General features: G+C 51.6%; 10 protein-coding genes across 10 annotated transcripts; 4 read left to right on the top strand and 6 right to left on the bottom strand.

Moving 5' to 3' along the window:
* Positions 1–329: 329 nt before the first annotated feature.
* On the bottom strand, positions 330–2469 carry VE01_09181 (uncharacterized protein). The gene has a single exon (XM_018278597.2). It carries the CDS (start codon positions 2242–2244, stop codon positions 388–390), a length of 1857 nt encoding a protein of 618 aa, XP_018126494.1. The 5' UTR covers positions 2245–2469; the 3' UTR covers positions 330–387.
* Positions 2470–4728: 2259 nt separating this feature from the next.
* On the bottom strand, positions 4729–6529 carry VE01_09180 (uncharacterized protein; the record flags this gene model as incomplete). Its single annotated transcript, XM_018278596.1, has 2 exons — positions 4729–5149; positions 6297–6529. 2 exons carry the CDS (start codon positions 6527–6529, stop codon positions 4729–4731), a joined length of 654 nt encoding a protein of 217 aa, XP_018126495.1.
* Positions 6530–7874: 1345 nt separating this feature from the next.
* Positions 7875–9520, bottom strand: VE01_09179 (uncharacterized protein). Its single transcript, XM_018278595.2, has 2 exons — positions 9098–9520; positions 7875–9023 (listed from the first exon to the last, which is right to left on the bottom strand). The coding sequence occupies exons 1-2, from the start codon at positions 9225–9227 to the stop codon at positions 8077–8079; spliced, it is 1077 nt and encodes a 358-aa protein (XP_018126501.1). The 5' UTR covers positions 9228–9520; the 3' UTR covers positions 7875–8076.
* Positions 9521–10012: 492 nt separating this feature from the next.
* Positions 10013–11605, bottom strand: VE01_09178 (uncharacterized protein). The gene is made up of 3 exons (XM_018278594.2): positions 11479–11605; positions 11265–11426; positions 10013–11212 (listed from the first exon to the last, which is right to left on the bottom strand). The coding sequence occupies exons 1-3, from the start codon at positions 11504–11506 to the stop codon at positions 10167–10169; spliced, it is 1236 nt and encodes a 411-aa protein (XP_018126500.1). The 5' UTR covers positions 11507–11605; the 3' UTR covers positions 10013–10166.
* Positions 11606–11900: 295 nt separating this feature from the next.
* Positions 11901–15511, top strand: MNL1 (alpha mannosidase-like protein). Its single transcript, XM_018278593.2, has 2 exons — positions 11901–12296; positions 12348–15511. Exons 1-2 carry the CDS (start codon positions 12078–12080, stop codon positions 15342–15344), a joined length of 3216 nt encoding a protein of 1071 aa, XP_018126535.2. The 5' UTR covers positions 11901–12077; the 3' UTR covers positions 15345–15511.
* Positions 15512–15747: 236 nt separating this feature from the next.
* VE01_09176 (uncharacterized protein) lies at positions 15748–17186 on the top strand. Its single transcript, XM_018278592.2, has 4 exons — positions 15748–16216; positions 16293–16396; positions 16460–16744; positions 16808–17186. Exons 1-4 carry the CDS (start codon positions 15965–15967, stop codon positions 17094–17096), a joined length of 930 nt encoding a protein of 309 aa, XP_018126534.2. The 5' UTR covers positions 15748–15964; the 3' UTR covers positions 17097–17186.
* On the bottom strand, positions 17113–18872 carry PEX2 (peroxisome assembly protein (Peroxin-2)). Its single transcript, XM_018278591.2, has 2 exons — positions 18391–18872; positions 17113–18334 (listed from the first exon to the last, which is right to left on the bottom strand). The coding sequence occupies exons 1-2, from the start codon at positions 18770–18772 to the stop codon at positions 17391–17393; spliced, it is 1326 nt and encodes a 441-aa protein (XP_018126537.1). The 5' UTR covers positions 18773–18872; the 3' UTR covers positions 17113–17390.
* A 143-nt stretch (positions 18873–19015) lies between these two features.
* On the top strand, positions 19016–22556 carry VE01_09174 (uncharacterized protein). Its single transcript, XM_018278590.2, has 2 exons — positions 19016–19317; positions 19393–22556. The coding sequence occupies exons 1-2, from the start codon at positions 19153–19155 to the stop codon at positions 22354–22356; spliced, it is 3129 nt and encodes a 1042-aa protein (XP_018126536.1). The 5' UTR covers positions 19016–19152; the 3' UTR covers positions 22357–22556.
* Positions 22557–22574: 18 nt separating this feature from the next.
* VE01_09173 (uncharacterized protein) lies at positions 22575–24314 on the bottom strand. Its single transcript, XM_018278589.2, has 2 exons — positions 24086–24314; positions 22575–24016 (listed from the first exon to the last, which is right to left on the bottom strand). The coding sequence occupies exons 1-2, from the start codon at positions 24192–24194 to the stop codon at positions 22680–22682; spliced, it is 1446 nt and encodes a 481-aa protein (XP_018126532.1). The 5' UTR covers positions 24195–24314; the 3' UTR covers positions 22575–22679.
* A 93-nt stretch (positions 24315–24407) lies between these two features.
* On the top strand, positions 24408–25121 carry SMG1 (Serine/threonine-protein kinase smg1). The gene is made up of 4 exons (XM_018278588.2): positions 24408–24475; positions 24590–24661; positions 24721–24795; positions 24853–25121. Exons 1-4 carry the CDS (start codon positions 24446–24448, stop codon positions 24925–24927), a joined length of 252 nt encoding a protein of 83 aa, XP_018126531.1. The 5' UTR covers positions 24408–24445; the 3' UTR covers positions 24928–25121.
* Positions 25122–25263: the final 142 nt, after the last annotated feature.

The following is a 25263-nucleotide window of genomic DNA, read 5'->3' as shown; positions in this document are numbered from 1 at the left end:
CCAAGAGTAGATGCCAGAACCTATACCTTACTAGTTCTGTTAACTAACATTTCTGCCTCTCCGCCGCTGATCAGAGAGCCTTGATCCTTGTGGGCCCCTGGCGCGCCTTGCGTTACACGTACCGCAAGCATTGTAGCGACAAGGGCGGCCTTGAGCCACTTATGCAAGCTGCCTACAATCCTAGCGTCTGGTTATGGTGGGGGATGAGATAGGAGAGATGTTAGAGAAGTAAGAGGTGAGACATAGGGCCCTAGAGGCGTTCGACGCATGGCCTTATTGACTACAACAGTAACAGAGATGGTTAATCTAGGCATGTTTTGAGAACTTTTACAAAGGAATCAGAATAGTTTAGCGAGGGAAATAACGTCACTGACGGGTTTACCGTTCTTAACTTGCTAAGATAACAAAGAGTGTGTGAGCATCCACCAAAATATCAAGCTCTAAGAGTTCACAAGCTCGTTTCTTATCCTCCAAAGCCGCCTCTTTCTCAAGATCGCAAGTAATCCTTGCAGTCCCGCATACTTGAAGATGGACCTCATCGCCGCTACCAAAGCCTACACGCACGAGTACAGCCTGTTTGACACCAGGAATCCAGCATACCAAATCTCCCGGTTCTGCCTGACTTGAGGCAATTCCTGTCTTGTAGGGCGTCTTTACGCTACTTAAACAATTCAACTGGAACAAGTATCGATCATTATCATCCCTTAGCTTCGATGCGGCTGTAAATTTAGGCAAGGATTTCTTCTCCTGCATCTGCCTGATACGTGGTAATTTATATGCTATACGTCTGAACTGATTATTGAAATCATCCGTTTGCGGACGCCAACACAGACAGCTCATATGGTTGTGACACGATTTTGCTAAGCTGGCTTCATCTGCGTCTAATATTTTGCGCATCAGATTGTCACTCTCCCAGTGCGCATGGCTAAGGTCTTCGGGGAAGTTGGCCTGAAGCGCCATGGCCCACTCATCCGCTAGTTGCAGGCTGGAAACGACGTCGGTGGTAGTTGGGCCCAGGTATTGAATGTACCCGTAAATATAGGCACGGAGAGTGAAAACATCTGTGTTTCGTGACACTTGCCCGTCGAGGACTAATCTGGTGCTATCCCAGGGGCTTGGGTGCGCTACACTGTGCACCGGCTCCATTCCAGGACCTAGGAGGAGGCCTCTAACCATCCTCCCAAATTCCACAAGGTCTGAACTTTGGAGTAACCCGTGGTCGTTCATAAATCGCATCGTATCTGTCCAGACGTCGATCTCGCGTTTTCCGTAGTCCATAGGGAATCCTCGAGCATCCGCTGCTAGTCCAACCAGTCCATAGACCTTGTCTCTTTGGTCGGTGCATAAGGCATCACGGTGATTCTCGAGAAGATTTCGTAGACTATGGCCACCCTTGTATTTCTGCTTGCGTAGTTCATCGAGATGGTAAGGCCCTCCAAAACGCTCTTTAGGGGCCTTATATGCAATCAGTTTGATAAATGATTCCCAGTCCATAATGCGGCGATGGCCAAAGCAGACCTGAATACGATAAGCCCTTCCAATTTCTTGAATGATCCAAACCCTGTCCCAGTACCTGTCAGTTCGCACCTCTTCTGCAAACGCTGCCTCGCCACCCGCACGTCCGTCGCCGGCAGGAATTGGCGAGCAGTCAGCGTCTACAGTCGAGCTCGTCGGGGGCCTAATGGCTTCGTCGGATGTATTTTTCCTGGCAGGCTCAGGACCAGCCTCTACACATTCCTTTGAGTCGGCAGACTCATACTTAGCATACTTCTTCCCAAGCCATACTAGAACTGTGTGCGCGCGAACGTAGATGTATGGCATCATCTGGAGCTGCCGGTTTCGCTCAGGGATGTTCGCTTGGTTTATGGATATCGCGTCAATCCAGACCGGCCCACGTTTAGGCTCCCTACGCAGGAACTGGAGAGCATCGAAGAGATTCTGCGTCACACGAAACTCAGTGCCATTGAGGAGGATCTTCAGCTTGCTGGTCTCGTCGCCCCACATATACGATAGTGCCTGGTATTTCGGCCTGTCGCCAAAAACAACATCGATGAGAATGCATGAAATAGGATCATCGTTATTTCCCGCAGGTTCAACGCGAACTAACCGCGTGCAGTCTTTGTCTTGCGGAAGCGCTGAGTAGGTGAAAGTTTCAACGTAGTGCTGTGAGGAGGCTGTGCTAGTTCCGGAGACTGGTCGTGAAACCAAGTCTGTGCCGCGCCGTCGCGCCTGATTAGCGTCCATAGCGGCTCTTGCCCTGATCGTATAGGGACATGTAAATAGAGTATCGGGAATTGAGGTTGGTATCGTAGATAAGGTTCTTTTTTTCGTTGCAAAAACTACAATTCACGCGACTGGACTCGGCTAATGCATAAGCCACATAGCACAGCCATTCACCTGATCTGGCAATACCGGTGGGTTACCCGTCTGCTAATCCTCAATATGGTCGCCAAATGAGGGGTGATATAGTGTCAAAGATAGACTAAATATAGTTACAAATCGGCACAGTATAGGCTCTTAACTAAAGCTCCGGAACGAATACCCTCTACGCCAAAGCAGCGCCAAAAGTGGATCTGTGGTCCGTATTCTACCGTGTGTGGGGTAAAGCGCGTTGCTAAACGTCAAAGGACTCTTTCCGCTGTTTTTGGTTGTTTATGACTGAGCCTTGTCAAGGCAAGTTTATTCCATTCCAGTTCTCAACCCTGAGCTAGACCAAGAATGGGCAGAACCCTGCTTACACTGCCTACCTCAGGCATGCTCGACCAACGTCTACGAAGAGCCCCCTAATGCCGGTTTACCATTTCCTGATTTCTTCTTTCTGAAGTCTGGGAAAAGCAGCGACATTTTGACGCTCAGTTGCCTAGAAAAAAGTTGTATGTCAACATAGGTACGCGTGATTTAAGACTAGTAATTAGTTCAGAGCATTCAGCTCCCTTACTGTAGCTTGTAGGTGCACAGGTAATGTACGCGCTTTACTACCCGCCTAAAGGCATCCATCCTTGTATATTGTGGATGTAGTATAATAGCAACTCGCAACTGTCACCCTAGGTTCATAATGGTAACATCTTTGTTAGCCCCCTACCTCAAAATTAGAGCAAGTTAATTTTTTTAACAGTTTAGGCCTTTTAGTCTTTTGTCCTCGGGTTTTGATTTCAAGGCTTTAGGTTTTAGCGTTAACGGTTTTTATTTTTCGATTTAATAGACCGTTGTTGTGTCCCAAGCTTGGATTCTTGGCTTAATCGACTCTTTAGAATTAATATGGCAACTTGTGTTCTTGGCCAATTCTGTGACTTCTCGAAAGGGCACATCTAATGTCTGCGATCACAACAGCAGAAACGGGGAATGGTTGGTCGATTTCCCAAACCTGCCTCGAGCCTTTCCAAAGGCCGCATCACGACGGCGACTTCACGAAAGCAGAGGATGGTTGGTCAATTGTGATATCTGCCTCGGGCCTCTCGAACGGCCGCATCCTATGTCTTCGATCACGACGGCGGCTTCATGGAAACGGGAGATAGTTAGCTGGCTTCGGTGCTTTTACCTGTACTGCCTCTTCTCGTTCGGAAATCTGCCATAAGGCCCGGAGTTCACGTAACCCCTGGCCTGCCACTGGAACCTCGCAACCAACAGCAACCTAAGAAGCGTGAAAACAGTTGACTGGTTCCCTGAATACTGTTGTGCTATCGACTCAGCATAGTCTCACCCCAAGTTCTCTGAACAACTTCATCAGTTTTACCGCGATTATACAACAATCTACATTGCACTTCTAAATCCTGAACAGGCAGCTGAGATTCTACACTCTCGACAAAACTCGTTGGACTGTCTCGAAGGAAGGACTAAGTGTGACAACAACATGCCAGATATCTCGGTATCAAATACAGGCGACGATCGGCCTTGTCTCGAGGTAGCTGCAAAACTCAAGAGGCCATACTATGATTCTCGAGGTAAAAATATCAATATTTGCATACTGGGCCGTGCTAACAGTTCATAGAAACCCCTATTTGGGATGACAAATTGCCGTGAAAGAAGCAACGCCTTCCCTCACACACCCCAGGCCCTGTTAATTTGTCCCAATTACCTGCCGAATTAAGTTCACAATTTTTTTCAGAAATCTCAGACCGTAAAACGCTATTGAGTTTTTCCCTAGTGTCTAAGACTTTCAGGGACGTCTTGACAGAAAGTTCCCACGTATCCACTGCCACAACTGCGCCCACACCATTTAGAATTGCCCATGTCCTGCTTTCTGTGTCCTAATATGATGAGCAACCGTTTATTTCTCACAATTACAGAAGAATCCATGGAAGTATGAGGAAGCATAATAATTTTGAAAGAGTTGGAGAAGGTCTGTTGTTGGGATGCTAAACCTTCCGTAAAGAGGGCACAGCACATGCAGGGCAACAAAAGTGGCGCACGCCAACATGACTAAGGAATATACTGTCCTGCCAAACTATTATCACTAAATCTGGCACTCTTCATCCCACTTTTCCCCCATACTGATCGTATATACTGGAAAAATAGTCATACGAGCGCCCTTTAAGTTTTTAATTCGTCTACTTACAAGAGCTACAATAATGTAGTTAGTAGTCCGGAAATCACGCACTTTGCCTCCTCAAAGAAGTCTCATAAACTGTAGCATAAATAGAGATATATTCTAATTCATTATCTCCCCACACGCCTAAAATGAGCTACCAGATGGGGGGTTATATTATATCTAAAACTCAACACAGGACTCTAATGCGTGAGCTCAGGATTCAAGCCATGCCAACCCCCCACCACATGAATATTCTCCCTCCCAGCAAACCTCAACAGATCCTCCCAATCCCCATCATGGTGCCAGATCATCAACAACGTCTGGACCGGGAAATGAATCGAATCAGTCTCCACATCGACATACACCTTCTTCTCGGCAGCCGCATGTGCTCCCAAGCTTAACATCCACCGCTCCTGCGCCAGCAGCCGCGAGAGGTGACATGCGTGTAGGACGGCGGGGATTGGCGTGCTGGAGGTGATCTCGGTTCGTGGAAGGACGTCGGGGATGGGTAGGGGGATGTAGGGGAGGGGCCTGTGGTGGATGATTACGTCGCGGCCTGGGACGGCGTGGATGGCGAATCTCCAGATCATGATTTTGATCTCGACGGGGAGGTCGCGGAAGCTGGGAGAGGAGGTTAGCTATGTGGAAGGCATGGTTGCGGGGAGGAGATGGGATGAGGATATCTCGAAAAGAGGAGTTTTGAGAAGCTGCGAGGGTTTTTGAGGATGCTTTTTTTTCTTTTAGATTGGATTGCGATTTTGTTGGCGAGCTGTGTTGGTGTGTTTCTGGTTTAGGGAGGAGATGGGAGGGAGGTTCGCACTGTCTTATATAGAACCGGTCGTATTGTTTATTGTGGCGCGAGTATGAGATGAAACCAGGAAGACGGGGTTGTTCATTTCAAATCATTCGTCCTTGGTGGGCGAACTAGTCTCCATCTTTGTTCTTGGACATCCTTTGTCGAACAACAAATGATCCACGGCTGCATATGGATTCTATCAAAGCAACCCTCCCTCTTTCAGAACTCTCAAAGTTTCCAAGTCCGAATCGACCTTGATAGTCTTTCATGCTCTCCCCCTTCCCATCCCCCACCTTATCAAAACGGCCCTCCCTCTTTGAAAAACCCTTAAAATTCCCAAAACCTAATCGGCCTTGGAAGTCTTTCATGCACTTCTCCCTTCCCTCACCCTCTCATCCTATCCCATCCCAGGACTGCAGCGGCACATTCAGATAACTCTACATAAACGCGAAGCCATTCATCCCCTTTAGCCTCTCGCGCCCCAATCCCCAACCCTATAGGGAATGGGCAAGAAGGTATCGGCCACAAGGAGACGGGGATCGTGGAGGAGAACGAGGATACTGCTTTCCCGAAAAAGCAAGCAGTTTCTCGAGCTATTTACATGAGATGTCCAATCTTAACACCAACTAATCCTAATACCAACTACACCACAACACCGTCATCCACACTAGCAGGGTCAATGGAGACACGGCTCAAAGTAAAAAAGGGGATGGGTACATGATCATGGTATAGGGGCGAACTATCCAAAAGACTAACCCTGCCGCAGTTGTTATAGAATGCTGGGATATGGTATATATTAAAGACCGCTGAGTTAAGCTGATGAAAGACCCACTTGTTATGACCTACCTATTATTTTCTATCACTGATTTTGCTACCACCTCCATTATCCTGCTATATCGCCTTCGCAGCCGCTCTAGTATGCTAATATGTATATATATAAAGACCACCATCTCAAGCCTCTAAGCGACTTACCTACTATCATCATGCTGCGGAGGACCAAAGTAGAAGATTGCATCCCTCCCAACATCAATATACACCTTCTTGTTAACAGTAGCATCATTAGGTATGCCTAGCGTCCAACGCTCCTGTGCCAGCAGGCGCGAGAGATAACATGCTTGCAGGACCGCCGCAGGTAAGAACCTCGGCCGATAGCCTGTCCGGTCTGTAGCATAGTAGTATGCCACTTGGGACAGAATGGATAGCATACTGCCAGATCATAACTTGGATCTCGACGGGGAGCTTTGGGAATCTAGTGAAGGAGGTTAGTTGTGTGGAAGGCATGGTTGCGGAGAGGAGGTGGGATGGGTGTCTTGAAGGAGGTTGGAGAAGCCGAGAGGGTTTTTGATGATGTTCCTGCTTTAGATTGTCTTTTGATTGTGCTGGAAAGTGTGTTGCTCTGTTTCTGGTTAGCGGAAGAGATGAGAGGGAGGTTCATGTCGTCTTATATAGACCTGGTAATCTTGTGAATATGAGATGAAACTTAGGAGAAGGGGGTTGTTCGTTCGAATCATTCGACTATTGTGAACCCACCCCCGTCTTTGTCTATGGTGAATTAGAAAACAAGACAATGAATGAACAGATGTTGTGCTTTGTGCTTTGTACTTTGATATAGGGGTTATTGTACTCCAGATAATTACCTTGTTCTCGGACATCCTTTGTCGAAGAAGCAGATAATCCACCGCTATGTATGAACACACCAAAACGGCCCTCCGTCTCTCAGAACCCCTTGAACTTACCAAGATACATCAGTCTTCATGCCGTCATTCTCACCGCCACGTGCTGTTGTTACCGCTCTTCTCTTGTTGTCGACAATCCCCCGTTGCCGCTGCCGCTGCCGCTGCCGCTGCCGCTGTTGGTCTTCGGTCTAGATGCAAACACCCCAGCTCTTTACTTGGGATTTCGTGGCCATTTCGCAAAGCATCGCTAACAAAACGGGAAAAGGGCCACATGTTCCACAGCCAACGTATATGATTGGCCTGGCATCTATCTGACTTCTCCATAACGATGACACATATACTCATTATCGGACAGTCACCGCAGGAAGACCCCGAAAGAACTCGATCAGATGATGCGGAGCCTATTGAATGGCCTCAAAGAGGCTGTAGCGGAAGTACAAAAAAAATGGGAGGTCGCAAAGATCATCTCGGACATGGCAGCTTCACTCCGAAGGATCTACTCAAAGAGAGTTCTAAAGCAGGGAGGGTGAGGATACTCAGTTATGGATACGTTAAGTAGAGTTGAGGATGGGACAAGGTTTGATCAGAGGATTGTCTACGTACAGCAAAGCAAAGGACATTGTGACGGGCCCTTTCCCAACGCCGAACCTGTAGCCGGCTCTACACGAAGCCGGGGGAGAATGTGTGGAGAAGATATTGAGAATGGTGGAAGTGGGTTGCATTGTCGCTGTGTGGTGTTGCTGTCGTGTTATTCTCCTGTCATTCTCACTGCCATTCTCGCCGCCATGCGCTGTTGTCACTGCCTTTATTTTGCTGTTGACAACCCCTGGCTTTACATGGTCACTGTTCAGATAGGGTAAGGGAATATGCGGAGCGCAGGTTCTAATTCTTCTTCGATTGCTGGTCTCTACGAAACACTTCTTGATCCCCATCATACCAAATGGTAATTGTATTTTCACAGTGGGGGGTATAATATCATTTCATTTAACATATTGTATAGTAACAATCTCGCCCTGTAGTCTCAAACACCCAAGACTTCCTCAATCAAACAACCACCCCTCTTCCACCACATCAAGCTAAATCCTATCCCTCCACTCCTCCCCTCCAATCGGCGTCGCCTTCGGCGCCCCAGTCACCTCCGCATCACTATCATCCTCATCATGCAAGATCCTCGCCAACTCATCCGGATCCCTCATCCTGGCATCCGCCGCAATCGGGCTCCCTTCACCCCTCTCCGCCGCCAGCACATCATCATCAGCACTAACACTGATGCCCCTCCTCCCCCAACCCCCCGCTCGTCCCCTCGACCCCTCCCTCCCGGACACGTTCTGCTCATACTCCCCATCATCTCCCAGCGCTGGTCTCGCTTCTTCATCATTCTCCTCGCTGTCCCGGCCGCGGCGAAGAACTCGCCGTAACATCCAAGACTTGCTCAGGTCATCGGCGTCTACGATTCCGCCGCTGCGCAGCTTCACGCGTTGGCGTGAGTAGTACACCCATGCGAAGTCGACGTATAGTAGTGTTTGTATGACGCCAAAGATAACCGCCACAGCCTCTGGCTTCACCGGGTCCGCAGACGCGTAACGCTGGATCCAGTTACAGATATACAGCGCACGATACGCGCCCAGCGCGAGGAGGTAGTACGAGTCGATGACCGTCGGGACCGTAGTCTGGCGCAGTAAGAGCAGTTGCGGCAAAACGCAGACACTCTCGAGGATGAGGGAGAAGTTGATAACGATATAGGAAAATGACGGACCCCACGCCTTCTCGGCGATCATGGTGATGAAGGGGGAGAGGACGAGGGCGCCGAGAAGACTGTATGCGCCGAGGCGGTAGGAGACTTCGCGCTCGCGGGTGCGGGCGAAGATGCGGGTCATGAGGAGGAGGATGTAGAGCGAGGAGACGATGTAGAAGATTTTGAAGATGAAGTTCCAGTAGTTGTCCTTGGGGTTCTTCCAGAAGAGGTCGATGTAGCGGGTGCAGAAGACGAGGGCGTAGAGGGCTTGGGAGATGACGGAGACGCCTGGGGGGGTGTTAGAGTTTGTTCTATACCGAGATCTGGACTGCGATGGGGGGGAGAAGGGGGGGGAGACAGACCTTCAGAGCTCCGGTTGCGGTGGATGGCGAAGATAAGGATGCATTTCGACAGTGAGTGCGTGAGGTCGGCTAGGATCCGCCATATATTCATATAATACAGGGCCTCGAAGCCATCGATAACGGTAGGCATGGCTGCTTCAGAGGCTCTCGACGTGAGGCTCTCGGTATATGCTCGAGGTTCGGGACGGTATGTCGTGCTTTGATTACGACTGTGGCGAGGCTGGAACGCCTATGACATCGCAAGGCTGAGTAACGACGATCCGGGGTAGCTCGACAGGAGCTTGATGCGACGATGGGATGTGTTGGTGATGCTGCGCGATGCAACGATATAGAGGATTAACTCAGCTGGTGGTGAGTTGGAGCTGGAAGCTGGACAGAGACATGCGTTGTATTCTGAGACAATTGGGATGTGCTACTACGAAGTGCTGCCTTGGACCCCAAGTTGTAGTCGAGTACGATGGGCCAGGGTGGCACGTACTAATGTTGCGGGTGGTTATGGGGTTACGCGTTATCGTCAATAGTGCGTACGCTATAAATACATTGATTATCAACAATGACGATTTTATAGGCAGGCAAAGCTGGTATTTACAATCATATCTAGCTATATAGCTTAAAAGTCGTTGATTATAGAAGAAGATAAATTATGTGATTAGCATCAACTTCTATCCTTTGGTTGTGGTAGATATGTTACAAGTCCCCAGTTCCTCAGTAACACAGTCCCGATGCAGGTGATCGGACAGAGGACGGCCCGTTGAAGTAGATTGACAGGAATACGAGTTGGTTAAGTTTTTATGGCCTGGCCTAGATGCTCTCATCTCCTGCCAATGGTAATAGGGTAATAGATGTCGGGGTCCGAATCACTTCAGATAATAGTTCATGCCTTGTCGTGCACATATCTGATTGAATCCCATCAAAGCCAGATCTATTCAAGTTGGTTTCCATTGCAAAACTTGGTGCAGATATTAACAAAATATGCCATTACCCAAAAACGAATCTTCTTACATGCCCCTTTTACTATTCCAAATATGCATACAAAAATCCCACGCTGTCTATACAAGCGGATACATAATCACGCAAACGCACCTACCATTGCCATCAACGTAGCTCCCAAAATCACCGCCGTAAAAGCCTGAACCCTCTTCTTCCCTTGTAGTACACCATAACTCCCCTCACTGAGGAAGTCCTCCGCAAGCAACTGCACCAGCCCCGCGAACAACAGCAAGCCGCTGCTAATCGCATTCATCACCCCCACCATGAGGAGCCCAGCCTGGCTCTTCGGGTCATAAAGCGTGTGAACGGCCAGACCGATAGCCTGTCCGATAGGCGTCGTAACGCCGTAGGCAAGAACCATAAGCCAGGGCTTGAAGGAGCCCTTGGGGAATTTAATGGCCGCTATACGGGAGCCTAATGCCATGCCCTCAAACGTCTGGTGGAAGGAGATGGCGATGAGGAAAACGACGAATGGGGGCCCGGTCGCGACGGATACGGCCATGCCGATGAAGACGGAGTGGAAGATGATCCCGGCTTCGAGGAGCATACACTGAACCATGAGTTTCTTCTGTAATTCCTCCGGGCTAAGAGTTTGAGCATGCGGCCGCGAGCCGGTACCACCATTTGTCCCCGTCGCGGGGTCCAATTCATCCAAATCGAGATCCGAGTCCTCCGCATCTCCGCGGTAGTCCGATGTCGTCTTGTTTCCATTTTCCTTTGGGCTCGGCTCACCATTCCACGACCTCGCGCCCATCAGTCCAACGGTCGATTCCTCATACTCGCGATCCTGGTCCGCCTGGCCCTGTTCGGGGATGGCGGTAGTCTCGGGTTCCCACGTTTCGAGGTGGGAATGGGTGTGCGCGACGCCTCGCGTGCGGAGGAACATCTCGAGCCCGACGACGATGAGGGCGGATATCATGGCTATTACGCCGGCCAGTGGCCGGTATCCCTGGTTGAAGAACCATGGGAGACAGGGGTTGGTGAGGGAGACGAATGCGGTGGGGAGGAGATGCACGAAGGCGGTTGCAATCAGCACTCCTGTGCCGAAGTGTTGTGAGTAGAAGACGAGGTCGTTTGGCCCTTTATGTTTGTTCGCACGTTGGGAGATGAGGGGGAAGCCACAGCCTGATAATTGTTAGTAGCGCCCTGGAAATTGTGTATCGGGTGTCAATCGTACCAGCAATACTCAGGACGAGGATGAGAACCAAGGCTCCAACGTGAGCTGGTGTACTATAATCCCCCCCTTGCGCAGAACCACAAGCCGGCCGTTCTCCCTCCTCCTGTCGTCGTGCCAGCTCGGCGAGCAAGACAGCCGTAGATTCCGTCGACCATAATGGCGCTGGTGAACGTGTTAGCAGTGGTACGTCACCCTCATCTCGCAAAGTCCTTACTTGTGCCTGCTAAATCATGCTCGATCATAGTTTACGATGAGCAAACCTGTTGCCTAATAACATCGCTGGTGTCGTGGTGGTGCTGCTGGATCGCGCGGGTCGACTTTCACTCCTTATCGTCAAATGAGTGGGCGGGTTCGTAGGTGGTTTCTTGGGACCTTTCTCAGCCTTGCTCGGCGAGGTTGACCAACGGACCATTAATTTGCCGGGTTACAATTCATGTACTGTCCCCTCGACCCATGGGATGATATTTCTGTGATAGGTACGATCGAATAAACTCACTAAAATGCCAGGTGTACTTTCAGGAACTCGTCTTGCAATATTTTATTATATTGATTTAAACTCGTATTTACTTTATTAGAAATTCATCTTTAGCCTCACGTGCCTCGGTATTAGTTGACATAATATGCCACCCTACTACACTGAATTTAAAGCCACATCACATCGCGATTCCCGTGCTACTCATGCTCCTACTACTACTATTCTTCCCAACCTTCCTTTCCTAGATACCCATTTGCTTAATTTGTCGCGCGAGCAGCCATCAGAGCTGTTGTTGATTTGCGCCTAGCTCCCATGCCGTTATTATTCCCATAGCGGCGATGCCATTGCGATGGCTGAGGCCGTCCCTGCGTACCTCATATAAGAGCAGGCCACCTTCTCACACACGACCATGGCTATATATATTTCTAGTTGCTGCCTTCGTCGCAGTGGCCAATGCTATGCCCCCGCGGCGCATTGCCGAGTTGCGTCAAGAGGCAGTTGACATGTTCTACCATGGATACGACAACTACATGAACATTGCATTTCCGGACGATGAGGTACGTTCTTTCCCCACTGAGAGTTTCTATAGTTACTAATATTCTGCGCAGCTTAGACCAGTCTCCTGCAAACCCTTGACACGAAGCAATAATCCGAGAAACATAGACCTCAACGATGCGCTTGGAAACTACTCGCTCACACTCATTGACAGCTTGTCGACGCTGGCCATTCTGGCTTCGGCACCCCCGGATAATGAACGAACCGGTCTCAACGCGCTCCACGACTTTCAAGACGGCATTGCATCGCTCATTATCCACTATGGCGACGGCACAGAAGGGTCGTCCGGGCAGGGTCTCAAGGCGCGGGGCTTCGATTTAGACAGCAAGGTCCAGGTCTTCGAGACAGTGATTCGCGGTGTAGGAGGACTCCTTAGCGCTCACCTTTTTGCAATCGGTGAGCTGCCTATAAGAAACTACAAACCGCGAAGAGCTTCAAGTTGGCCTTGGAAGGCAGACGTGCCAGGCGAAGAAGCCCCAATACTGTGGTCGAATGGATTCAAATACGACGGGCAGTTACTACGCCTTGCCTTGGACTTGGCGCAACGAATGCTCCCGGCATTTTATACCAATACTGGAATGCCGTATCCCAGGGTCAACTTGCGACACGGCATACCATTTTATCATAGGTCCCCGTTGCACAAGGGCTCCGGGGCACGGGAGGGCGGCGCTGGTTCCAATGAGGTCACCGAAACGTGCAGTGCTGGCGCAGGAAGCTTGGTCCTCGAGTTTACTGTGCTTAGCCGGTTAACTGGCGACCCTCGGTTCGAACAACTTGCTAAACGGGCGTTTTGGGCTGTGTGGTCTCATCGGAGTCAGCTCAGCCTTCTCGGTGCGGGTATTGACGCCGAGAATGGAAAGTGGATAGGACCATATGCTGGTATTGGTGCAGGCACTGATAGCTTCTTTGAATATGCATTTAAGACTCACATACTCACATCTGGTCTTGCGCCACCAAATACCACGGTTCCAGCTGGCAAGAGGTCGGATACTTGGCTCGACCCGAATACAATTTTCAAACCTCTAACTTCTGAGGAGAATGCCTCGGACAGTTTTCTGGAGGCCTGGAAAGAGGCGCACAGCGCTATCAAGAGGCATTTATACAGCAGTACTCACCACCCTCACTATGTTGTTGCACACCTTGCTACAGGGTCGCCGCAGACTTATTGGATAGATAGTCTTGGTGCCTATTACCCAGGCCTGTTGGCCATAGCTGGTGAGATAGACGAAGCTATCGAAACCCATTTACTTTACACGGCATTGTGGACCAGATACTCGGCGTTACCGGAGAGATGGTCAGTGAGGGACGGAACCGTTGAGGGCGGGCTAGGTTGGTGGCCTGGCCGCCCGGAATTTATTGAGTCGAATTACCATATATTCCGTGCAACCCAAGATCCGTGGTACCTTCATGTTGGGGAGATGGTATTGAAAGATATCCAGCGACGCTGCTGGGCAGAGTGCGGATGGTCTGGCTTGCAAGATGTTCGCACTGGTGAGATGAGTGATAGGATGGAAAGCTTCTTTCTGGGAGAGACAGCGAAGTATCTTTACCTCCTCTTTGATCCGGATCATCCTTTGAATTCTCTCGACGCCCCCTACGTCTTCACCACAGAAGGCCATCCTTTAATCATTCCACGAAAATCAAGTCAGCAAAAGAACACACCAAAAGCGCCTAGGAGTTCTTCGGTAGAGTCTTATACCTCGCCCGAGAATGCCGAAGTTTGTCCTGTTCCGCCAACAATGCAACCACTTACGGGGTCACCCACTGCTGCACGGCCAGATATCTTCCATGCTGCGAGCTTAGTCGGGCTTCACCGTGTTCCGAATTACAATGCCATGGATGAAATTGCTTTGGATACTACAAAGGCGGTGGAGAATCAATGGTCACAACCAGCAAATCATTCAATCTACCCCTGGACTCTGCCTTCAAGTCTCGTGCCTCCCAACGCGATTTGCGCACGCTTACCTATTCGAGACACGTTTTGGATAGAATTCCCATCCAGCTCACAACTTGCAAGTCAGGGGTTCAATATAGCTGTGGGTTCTCAGCCCGTTGTCAGAGTGAACAACGAGGGCGTCCTCATTCAGAACCTTGCTGGCCTTACGGTGGCGATGATCGAGGAAGAAAGTTCAGCACAATTCATCTACGATGAAGGACCCGTTTCCAAGTCCTGGCGAATCCTCAATATCGGCACAACCCCACTGGGTCGGGATGAGAAGGTCTTCATCTCTCGAGAAACGATAGGGCCCATCGTTGACCCATCATTTACCCGAGTCCGTGACCCTCTCACCGTCGACCTCGTCATCCAGGTTGAGAACTCTCAGGTCAACAAAACAGACGGAATGCCATCATCAAGGCTCCCCACAAGCGGCAAGATCGAAGAAGCTCTTCACTCCGAAGCAGCACCCGAATCCCTGCACCTCGAGGCGCTAGCAGACTTACCCTCAGACTACCGCACCATGTTCTCCTCCCTCCTTCAACAAGTCACATCAGCGCTCCGCGACCCCGTCGCAACGCTCCTACCCCAGCCTAATGAGGAACCAAAATATCAACTCCTCTCCCTCCGCGCACAGTGTGCGGTTGGCACGGGCGCGGCACCAATTCCCGCCGCGCCTGAAGCGCCCGACTCCAACGCCGTCTCCAACGACCCCCTATCCTGGACGAGCATCTACTTCGCCTCTCACAACTGCGACGGCAAGCTGCCTGACCGCGTGGTGCGCGCGTACAATGTGATCGTGATGCGGCGAGGCGGGTGCAGTTTCAGTGAGAAGCTGGCGAATGTGCCGGCCTTCTACCCTACCGCTGCGGGGCTACAGATGGTGGTTATGGTGAGCGATGATGATGATAATGAGCTCATCCGGCCGCTGCTGGAGGTGGTGCAGAAGACGCCAGCGGGGATGAGGCGCGCGCATGAGGTGCCGATGGTGATGGTTGGGGGAGGGGAGGCGACGTGGGGGGCGCTGAGGAGGGCGAGGAGTTTAGGGATCAGGAGGAGATATTGGGTTGAGAGTGCGAAGGGGCTACGGGTGAAGAACCTGATTGTGGTGTAGATGAGGGATGATGCATGTAAATGTCACGGCAGCAACTATGATATCTGTAGAAGAAGCGGGGGTTTGTAGATACAGCACGATTAACGGGCAAAATGAAGCCGATGGCCGGCGTTTTCGGCGATAGTGTCGTATAACGTATATATGGAATGAAATAGACTATGATGGCGCAAATGCCGATCTCCGACTTTTAATCGTAAATACTTCCCCTCTATTCCATGATCTTGGCACAAGCAAGGCGGGGCGCGGACCGTGGGGTTGAAGCTATACCTATGGCGAAACAGTGCTACTTCGTACAACAGCGACGAAGAATACGTATTTTTGATTTCAAATCGCGACATCTGCACATAGCCATCCAACGCGCATTCTTTTTGTCGGCATCTCTTAAATTATTGGGCCGTCTTATGGCTTAATAATTACCTTTTTTTGTGCAATGGCGATAGATAGAACACCCGCTTAAAGACAAAGGCGGTGCTGGTGCATATGACAAAGCAGGGAGAGCTAATGACGTGCCGGGTGTTGGTCCCGCTGTGGTGGTGGTGTGATTAATCATTAATGTTACGGGACTGATTGAGAGCTCACAAAGGAAAGAGCTATTGGTGTATCGTGACGTCGATTGAGAAATGTATATAATGCGCTCTTTCCTCGCTGCTTCTTCTTCGCTTTCTTCAACTTCACTCTGTGCACATATACCCCGACGACTTGTACGCTTCTCACTTACACCACTCCAACCTCAGCTTCGGCACTTCACTTCTAAGAAAACTATACATAAACAAACACATCCTACCCGACAGCCTTCAAAAAAGGGAAAGGGAATCAACATGTCTCAATCAATCTACATCGATGAGACACCTGCTGATGTCAAGAATGCAAAGGTAGAGCTTCACTGTGTTTTATCACTTCTCGCTTCCTGTGGTTATGTTATGAGACTGACTGTAACTCACGGAATAGGGCCTCCACTTGGTGACCCAAAGCACCCCCAACGGCCAAAAGGTCCAGATCTTGCTTGAGGAGCTCAAGGACAAATATGGTCTCCAATTCACCACTACTGTGATGTCCGTTTGCCCCCCGTTCCCAAACTTCCAGCTCATCAGAACAACACACTGACATCACCGCAGCGACATCTCCACCAACGAGCAGAAGAAGGAGTGGTTCCTCCGTCTCAACCCCAACGGCCGCATCCCCGTCCTCATCGACAACAACCAATCCCCCCCCTTCCCCGTCTTCGAGACCTCCGCCATCCTTCTCTACCTCGTCCGTAACTACGACCCGGACCACCACTTCCGCTTCAAGGACGAGCTCCAGACCAGCCAGGCCGAGCAATGGCTTATTTTCTGGCACGGCAGCGGAGCTCCGTACCAAGGCAACACCAACTTCTTCCGCAGACAAGCCGAGCAGATTCCGTGAGTAGTCCCCACAGTCCCCACACTCTTTCCCCGCACCGTCCCACTAACACCAATTACTAGCTTCGCAATTAACCGTTTCCGCAACGAGACTCTCCGCGTTTATGAGGTGCTTGAGATCCAATTGTCGGGTAGATATACCGGTGTCGAGCGCGAGTACCTTGCTGGTAACGGAAAGGGCAGATACAGTGTTGCCGAGCTTGGCACCTGGCCTTGGGTCAAGGGCTGGAAGAACACCGGGTTCACTGATGAGGAGCTCGCGAAGTTCCCGCACTTGCTCCGCTGGATCGATAGGGTTGCGGCGAGGGAGGCCGTCCAGCGCGGAATCGGCGAGGCGTATCAGAAGAAGTAAAGGATACGAGTAATAGGGCTTAGGTGCTCTGGGGAAACGTAACACTATTGCATGAGCTTAGGCGTAAAATATGATATTATTTGAACTACACAGCCGTAGTCTGTCCTCTCGTGGTGATACACCGTAAATAGTACTTATACACCCCGTCTTCCACGCGCATGCTGCTCCGCAGCCGCCCCCGGGTATCCCAAAATCGCAACAACATAACCAATCCGTCACCTTGACGGCCGCCACAAGAACCGAAAGCACAAAACGCGCCTAGTAAACACACATCCCCATCCCCGTCCCAACTACCTATTCGTCAAAATCCGGCATCTCATTCTCCTCGTAAACCTCCGACCCCTCCTCATCCCTCTCCTCACTCGCGCTCCCGCTGTCGCTGCTACTCCCATTCCCATCCACGAACCCCACCTTCTTCTCCCTCCCCACCCTCACAGGCTTCTCCTCAATCACATCCCCCCCCCACGCCCAACACTCCTGCATCACCTCTCCACAGCGCAGACACACCCATCCCTCCCCTGCCTCGCCCTCAAGCCTGCCTGCTAGACAGACGAAGCAGTACACGCACCCGCACGGCCCGCAGTACGGATTCGTCACATCCGTCATCCCGCCAGCCACGCCCCCCTGCCCCGCCGCGCTCGCAGCGACGATCTCAGCTTCTGATTTCGCCTTATTCTGGTCTTCGTAGCAGATCGCGCATGTGCGCTCGGGGAGATGTGCAAGAGGACCTTGTTTGACTTCTGCAGGCCCGTCGGATGGGGAGGAGAGAGAGGATACCCTGCGCCATGTGCGCGAGAGCCAGCGCCGCCAGCGCGCGATGCCGAGGAGTGGGAGGAGGAAGAGGAGAAACTCGGTGAATGCGTGCCAGACGAGTTGGCGATTAAGGTACTCGAAGGAAATATCCCTTGCGAGCTGGTTCGTGCGCGGTGCGAGGCGCAGGCGGAGCGCGCGGTCGAGGAGGGTGCGGTAGCGCCCGTTGAGGAGGAAGGCGCTGAAGGAGGCGAGGGAGGCGAGGGAGTAGACGGTTGTGAGGCGCGAGGTGATGGTGTTGAGGCGCGAGGAGAGCGAGAAGGAGGGCGAGGAGAGGTAGCGCTCCCAGCGTGTCCAGGCGTAGGGGCCGAAGACGGTGAGGAGCCCGTAGAGCGCTTTTTGGGAGCGAGAGGGGGGGAGGGGGACTAGGCCGGTGTGGCGCGCGTCGGTGAAGCGGAGGTTTTGGAGGGCGGCGCCGTAGGTCGCGTCTGGGACGGTGGTTAGTAGTGGTCCTCATAGTGTGGAATAGGGAGGGGGGTCGTACCATGATCCCAGACGGAGACTTTGAAGAGTATGCCGCGCAGCGCGAGCCCGACTTCTTCGCCCCATTCTTCTTGTATGTCGCCGAAGTATTTCAGGCCCGAGGTGATCTGGCCGCGGAGGAGGGAGAGGAGCTCTTCGTCTAGGAGCTCGGCATCAGCCTGCCCGACGCGGAAGGCAGGGCTGGTGCCAGAGCGCCCGCGTATGGTATCCCATGCTGTGATACCGGCGGCGCCGAGACGGTTGAGGGACGGCGGGAGGTTGGCGAGGTGCTTGTGGAGGGGTGACGAGGCGGGGGGGTGTGGTTGAGAAGCAACGGACGCGGCGTGCGCTGCTCGGCGGGCGGCGATGCGCTGTTGCGCGGCTTGGAAGTCGGCGGAGGACATTATGAGCGCATGGTATGAGGTCGTGTGCTGATTCTTGAGATCTGGCGAGGGGATATCGGGGGTTTGCTAAAGCTGCTGTCGGCCCGTACTTGCTTGTGAGGGAAGCTGTGAGGTGCTGAGCCGAGGTCGTTGGGGGCTCGTTCTGATGGAAGGCCCGGAGCGGATTAACGTTTATCGCGAGGCTGTTGATTGTGGATGGTGGGGAACATAATTTCTAGGGTCCATGAAGCTTAATTCCTGGGAGGAACCATCACAGATTTGAGCGCAGAGAGAAGCACTGTGACTTAACAAGGAGGATAAAATATTGACTGATAGCGTCCTCCTCATATTTCTATTTATCCATCTCTGTCTCCTCCATTTCTTCTGCTGCCACGTCAGCCATGGAGGGAGCTATCGAGCTTCCTGGGGAGGCTGCCCCGCTAACCCCACAGGAGGTGCTTATGGCCTTGAAGTCAGCCAGTTCTCACCAGCAGAACCTGATACAATCGGGGACACAGCAAATGCAGACATGGGAGGGTCGGCCCGGTTATTACTCTTTGCTCCAGGTAAGCACACCACCACAGGAGACTGGCTATCATCCTCGTCCCATACTGTAGACGCGGCGGCTAATCATATCTCAGTCTGCATTCTTGGACACTTCACTGCCCACAGAAATACGATACCTCGCCGTCATACAACTTAAAAATGGAATGGACAAGTATTGGAGGAAGGGCGTGGCGAAATGCATACAGAAGGCCGAAAAGGAGGAGATGAGATCGAAGCTACTGGAGGGCGGTATGGCAGAGGCAAACGCGCAGCTCGCGTTGCAAAACGCCCTTGTGATATCCAAGATTGCGCGTATTGAGTACCCCAATGACTGGCCCGATGTCCTCACGTCCTTAATTGCACTTATGCGGGTTGCAAGCGAATCGAACCAGCTTCGTTTACAGAGGGGCTTGTTGATTCTGCTCCAGGTCGTGAAGGAGCTGGCTTCCGCTCGTTTAAGGAAGTCGCAGACGGCCCTGCAGTCAGTTACGCCAGAAATTGTTTTCTTTTTGAGCAATATCTACACGCAGAAAGTTAACCAGTGGTATGGTTTTCTCACCGCCGGCGGAGACGACGAGGGAGGTGCTATGGACGCCATGGACAGCAGTCTCCTGGCCCTGAAGATTCTTCGGCGCCTGCTGATAGCTGGTTACAAATATCCCGGCCAAGATAAAGATGTCCAAGAGTTGTGGGGTCACTCACAACTCCAGTTCGGACAATTATTCGGGATGATTTCTCACGAGCCACCGCTAATCTCGTCGCCTGCCAAGGACCTGGTGGAAAAGCATCTGCTTCAGTTATCCAAGTTACACCTCGAAATGGCAAAAACCCATGCATCTTCATTTGCCTCCCTTCCTAATTCAGTCGAGCTGGCTCGCGGATATTGGAGTCTCATTGAGAAATATGGGGAGGCATATGGCTCTTCGACATTTACCTCCAAAACCGATGCAGATGCTGACGACGCAGATGGCCGTCATGTATTGGAGAAGTTGGCACTAAAGGGGCTTTCGCTATTGAGATCATGCCTGCAAATGGTGTTCAGGCCAAAGCTGTCGTTCGTGTACCGCAGCGCCGAAATAAAAGAGGCAGAAAAGGGCCTGATGGATGTCATCAAGTTCCAACTTCTCACAGACGAACTGGTTTCTCAGATGGCAAGTGTTATTGTCACAAAGTTCTTCATTTTCCGCCAAGCAGACCTGGAAGCATGGAACGAGGATCCATATGAGTGGGAGATACGGGAAGATGCAGGAGGCGATGGTTGGGAGTTTGAAGTCCGGCCATGCTCGGAAAAGCTCTTCATGGACCTTGTCATCAATTACAAGCATCTACTCGCGCAACCGTTACTTAGCTTCTTCCAATCTGTAACAGGAACAGACAATGGGGACATTGTTGCAAAAGACTCTGTTTACACGGCTATGGGTATCGCCGCACCGGTTCTATCTGATAGTTTCGACTTTGACTCCTTCTTGGCTTCGACACTGGTCAATGATGTTCACAAAACCAGCCCAGAATACAAGGTCTTGCGCCGAAGAATCGCAATACTCATTGGGCAATGGGTAACTATCAAAATATCGGTGGCAAATAGACCTCTCGTCTACGAGATATTCAAGCACCTCCTTAACCCAGCGGACCCAGTCAACGATCAAGTCGTTCGCGTGACTGCTGCACGCCACCTTAAGTCTGCAGTAGATGATTTCAGCTTCGAAGTTGAGCAATTCTTGCCATTTGCAGAGGAGTTTCTCCATCGCCTCATGGCTCTTATTCGAGAGCTCAGCCATGCTGAGACCCAACTGGCGGTCCTCGAGACCATCCGTGTCATCTTCATACGCCTCGAATTACAAGCCGCGCCATTTGCCGACGAAATTGTCTCTTTACTTCCGGATCTCTGGACTGCGTCAGGTGAAGAGCATCTCATGAAACAGGCCATTCTTACCCTCCTCACAAATATCGTCATGGCCACGAAGGTGCACTCCGTGCGCTACCACCCTCTTATCGTACCACTGATTCAACGAGCTGTTGAACATGGCTCGGAGATGGCAGTGTACCTCCTCGAAGAGGCGTTAGATCTCTGGTCCAGTATGCTGGAGCAGACACCTGAAGCTGAATCTGGGCCCGTCATACCGCTTGTCGACTCCGTTTTCCCTCTTTTGGAAATTGGCAGCGACACTCTAAGTGTGGTGCTGGGGATATTGGAATCATATGTACTCCTCGCGCCTGAGGTCATGCTTGCCGACACTACTCGCCTTCGGGTCCTCAGTTATATGACTAGCGCTCTCGAGATCTCGAAGCGCGATCTAGTCGGCAAAGTTATTAGTATCGTAGAGAACATGATTCGCCAGGCCGAGATCTTAGGTGGCACCAACGGCGTAGTTGCCGTGGCGAAGGACCTCGTCGAGAGTGGCTTCATGGAGAAAATCTTGACAGAGCTGCACGAGGCATGGGAAGCACACCAAACCACCGGCCCAAATCGCCGCTACCCCAAAATCAGCGACGTTGTTGAAACAGACTACTTCACCATCATTGCTAGGCTTGCGATTACCGACCCTGCGACATTCGTGGGTACCATTTCGAGCATTGGGCCTCTGGAATCGGTGTGGGGATGGTTGAGCACGGAGTGGTTCCTTCACTTCGATAGCATGGCGAATCCGCATCGTCAGAAGTTGTCGTGTCTAGCGCTGACACGTTTCTTGGAACTACCACCGCCGATGACGGGGCTGGTGCTGCAGAAGCTTCAGGATTACTTCGCCATGTGGTCGAGTGTGATAGCTGAGCTTTTGGATGGCTGGGGAGAGGGTCGAGAGGCCCTGGTATGGTCGGAGGACACTCCACAGGAGCCAAAGGAGTGGGATAGTATGGAGGATGGGCGAAAGAAGGCTCTAGAGAGGAATGACCCGGTGCATACTATTCACGCGCATCAGTTCACGAAGGAGAGATTGGGGGGATTGGTGCAAAATGCTGGTGGTGAAGAGGCATTCCAGAGGGATTGGTTGGTCAATGTTGATGGTGATATAGTGAAGGCGTTTCAGAAGCTAGGACAGACCCAAGTGGAGACGGACTGAGCTACAGTAGAGGAAGATATTGTGTCTGGGAGGGAAGTTAAATATTCGCCGAGAGCATGGCGTACTGGTGACGGAGTAGATTGGGAACTACCTTGATGAAGACAAAGCCAATATCGTGCGAATGAGATATTGGGATGGATGTCCATAAATGTTCATAGACGATTGCTAACTGATATGAATCACGAAAAATAAATACGCAGAGATTCGTACATAACAATGGCTTATGAGGTTTCGAAATTTATGTTATAAATTTGGGTATTATTACACTAACATATCTTCAATGGGACCTATAGCAACATGCCTCAACCGCAGTCACTCATCTCTCATTCCGCATCCTCCACCCCCGAAGTCCCCACAGGCGTATTCCCAAAACTCTCCAATCCCCGATTCCTGCTCGTAGCCTCCCTAAACCCATCCCCAACCGACGGGAACGCCATCGGATCCGCCGTGTCAACGGGAGGTAAATTCGAATCGCCCCTCAGCGCCGAATACCTCTCCCCCGCCTCTCGCAGCAACCTCTGAACTTCCTGCTCCCTAGCAACAATCTCCGCCTTCTCCCTCACCAGCTCGCCCATCCTCCAGCTCCGCTTTGTGGACTCTTGCTCTGCCTCGCTCAATGACGTCCGCAGTCGCGCCAAACACTCTGATAGGCTCGGTATGGGCGTGACCTTTGGCGGAATCAGCGCTGCCGTCTGCGTCGCGTCGAGTTTCTTGAGCCCGTCCATCCCTGCGCGAGTCTGCGCGGCTTCGTACTCCGCGCGCCGTTCGGCTTCCGAGTCATCAGACTCCTCAGACGAGCTACCCTCCGCCTCCTGGATGGCCTGGGCAATTATCTTCTTCTGCTGCCGCTGCGCCTTGCGCTGCGCTTTCTTGTCGAGGGAAATGCGGCCATCGTCAACGAAGTCTTCAAACCCCTCCATAACGTCCTCATCGTCTCGAACTAACCGCGTCTCCTTCTTTCGGCTCGGTAGCAGCGAGATCTGTCCTATTTGACTCATATCCCCTCCATCGTCGAGTGATATGAAATCTTGCTCCTGCGCAAGCCTTGCTCTCCGTTGCTTCTTCTCTGCGATCTCGGCTTCGGTGGGGATATACGCTTTATCCTCGTCGCGCCGCGATATCAGCTCGCCACTGGGTTCTACCACCGTCGCGCCCTCAAGCTCGCTAGCATCCAGTCCCCCTTCATCAGCATCCTGAGCGGGAAACTTTTGTAGATCCTTTGGCGTGCTCTTCGTGCTCATCTTCAGCTCCTCCAAGTAATCTTTGCTATACGTCGGCCGCTCCTCCTCCTCCCCTTCTCGTCCTCGCTGGTAAGCCGGTAAACTCAGCCGCACATTATTCCCTTCGATGCCTCGTCTCGGGGCTGCTTTCTTGGGCGTAAACGACTCGTCTTCTTCCAATGCTGCCGCATCATCGCCAGATATTATTTCTCCCGGCCCAAAGGATAACCGCGAAGCTGCGGGTTTCTTCTTGGTCTGTCCTGCCCGTTTGCCACTTGATCGTGACGGCCCAAAGTCAACCTCACGGATTGGCTTGGGTTCACTGCCTCCATCTGTGCCGGAGGTGTCTTGCGACTGTTCGTCATCGAAGGCGATACTGTGGCGCAAGGCTGATTTCTTGAAGGGTTTAGATCGGGCGTGCGAGGTTGTAGTTGGTTTTTCTAGGAGAAGGTGTCAGCTATGTGATTTGGATCAGCAGAGGACGCAGGGAGGGAACAATAAGGACGTACGTTCAACTGTGGCCTTGGGTTCAACAGGTGCTGGTGATGTTGTTGTCTCGTCGTCGTCGTCGTTGACCAGGATTTTGCGCGCCTTGCGCTTTCCGCCGAAGGAAGACATGGCGCAAGTAATGTTTCTATAGCGCCAACTATGCCCCTCAACAGTTACAATTTATGGCAGCGCAATGTTCACAAAAAGTAGGTTGATGTTGAGACACGGAAGTCCAAGGCTGATAAAAATGGTCGTTCCCAAGGCTACCTCACGTCTTTATCGGCACGTGACCTAGAAGACTCTAAATCCACAACCCACTCCAGCTCTTGTGCCGCCGCGTCTCAAGGTTCAGCAGCATATACACAACCCCGCCTCTCACAATGCCTCAAGCTCAGCCCGAGCTTAAGAAGGTACGCTTCTGTTCTTAAAGCCCGGTCTCTACAATGAATTCGCCGTGTCGGCGCATGCGACACGCGACCATGGCTGCGGGGAGTCAAATGATGGACTAGGCTAACTGAATATAGTACCTCGACAAGAGGCTCTTCGTCCAGCTCAATGGAAGCCGAAAAGTTATCGGAGTTCTTCGCGGATACGATGTTAGTCAATATACTCTGGTTCCACACGCCCGAAGCTTGTGCTGATACTATGCGTCTAGGTGTTCTTGAATATCGTGCTCGACGACGCAGTTGAGGAGAAGGAGGGCGGAGAGAAGGTCAGAATAGGGATGGTGGTATGTCGCACTCTACATGGCAAGAATATTCACGGACAGGAACTGATCGGTGTCTAGGTTATTCGTGGCAACTCGGTCGTCATGCTGGAGGCGCTGGAGAGGATAGGCGGCGATCGTCAGGACCGCGGATGAGCATGCGGTAGGGCTGGTTGGGATAATATGCAATTTGCTACGGAGGTGCGGCGTGAGCGGTGTCAAAAGGTTCGCACTGGACCTACACATACGGTGGGGTTGGACAGTGACGCATTGGGCGGAGGCGTAAAGGCTGTTATAAGCTTATAGGCAACAACATACGAATACCATGGGAAGACATCGCGCCCACCTGCAACTCGCTTTGAATTCTTACGTATAGTGCAGTGACATGGTGAATTGTGGAAGAAAATCGGTTGAGACGTTGACGGCACACCGACATTTCGAATGAGCTGCAGGTACCGCAACACAATAGCACCAACAGAATCGTATCATATT

Source organism: Pseudogymnoascus verrucosus (assembly GCF_001662655.1).
Source record: "Pseudogymnoascus verrucosus strain UAMH 10579 unplaced genomic scaffold scaffold_57, whole genome shotgun sequence".
Lineage (NCBI taxonomy): Eukaryota > Fungi > Ascomycota > Leotiomycetes > Thelebolales > Thelebolaceae > Pseudogymnoascus > Pseudogymnoascus verrucosus.
This window is presented reverse-complemented; position numbering and strand designations above follow the sequence as displayed.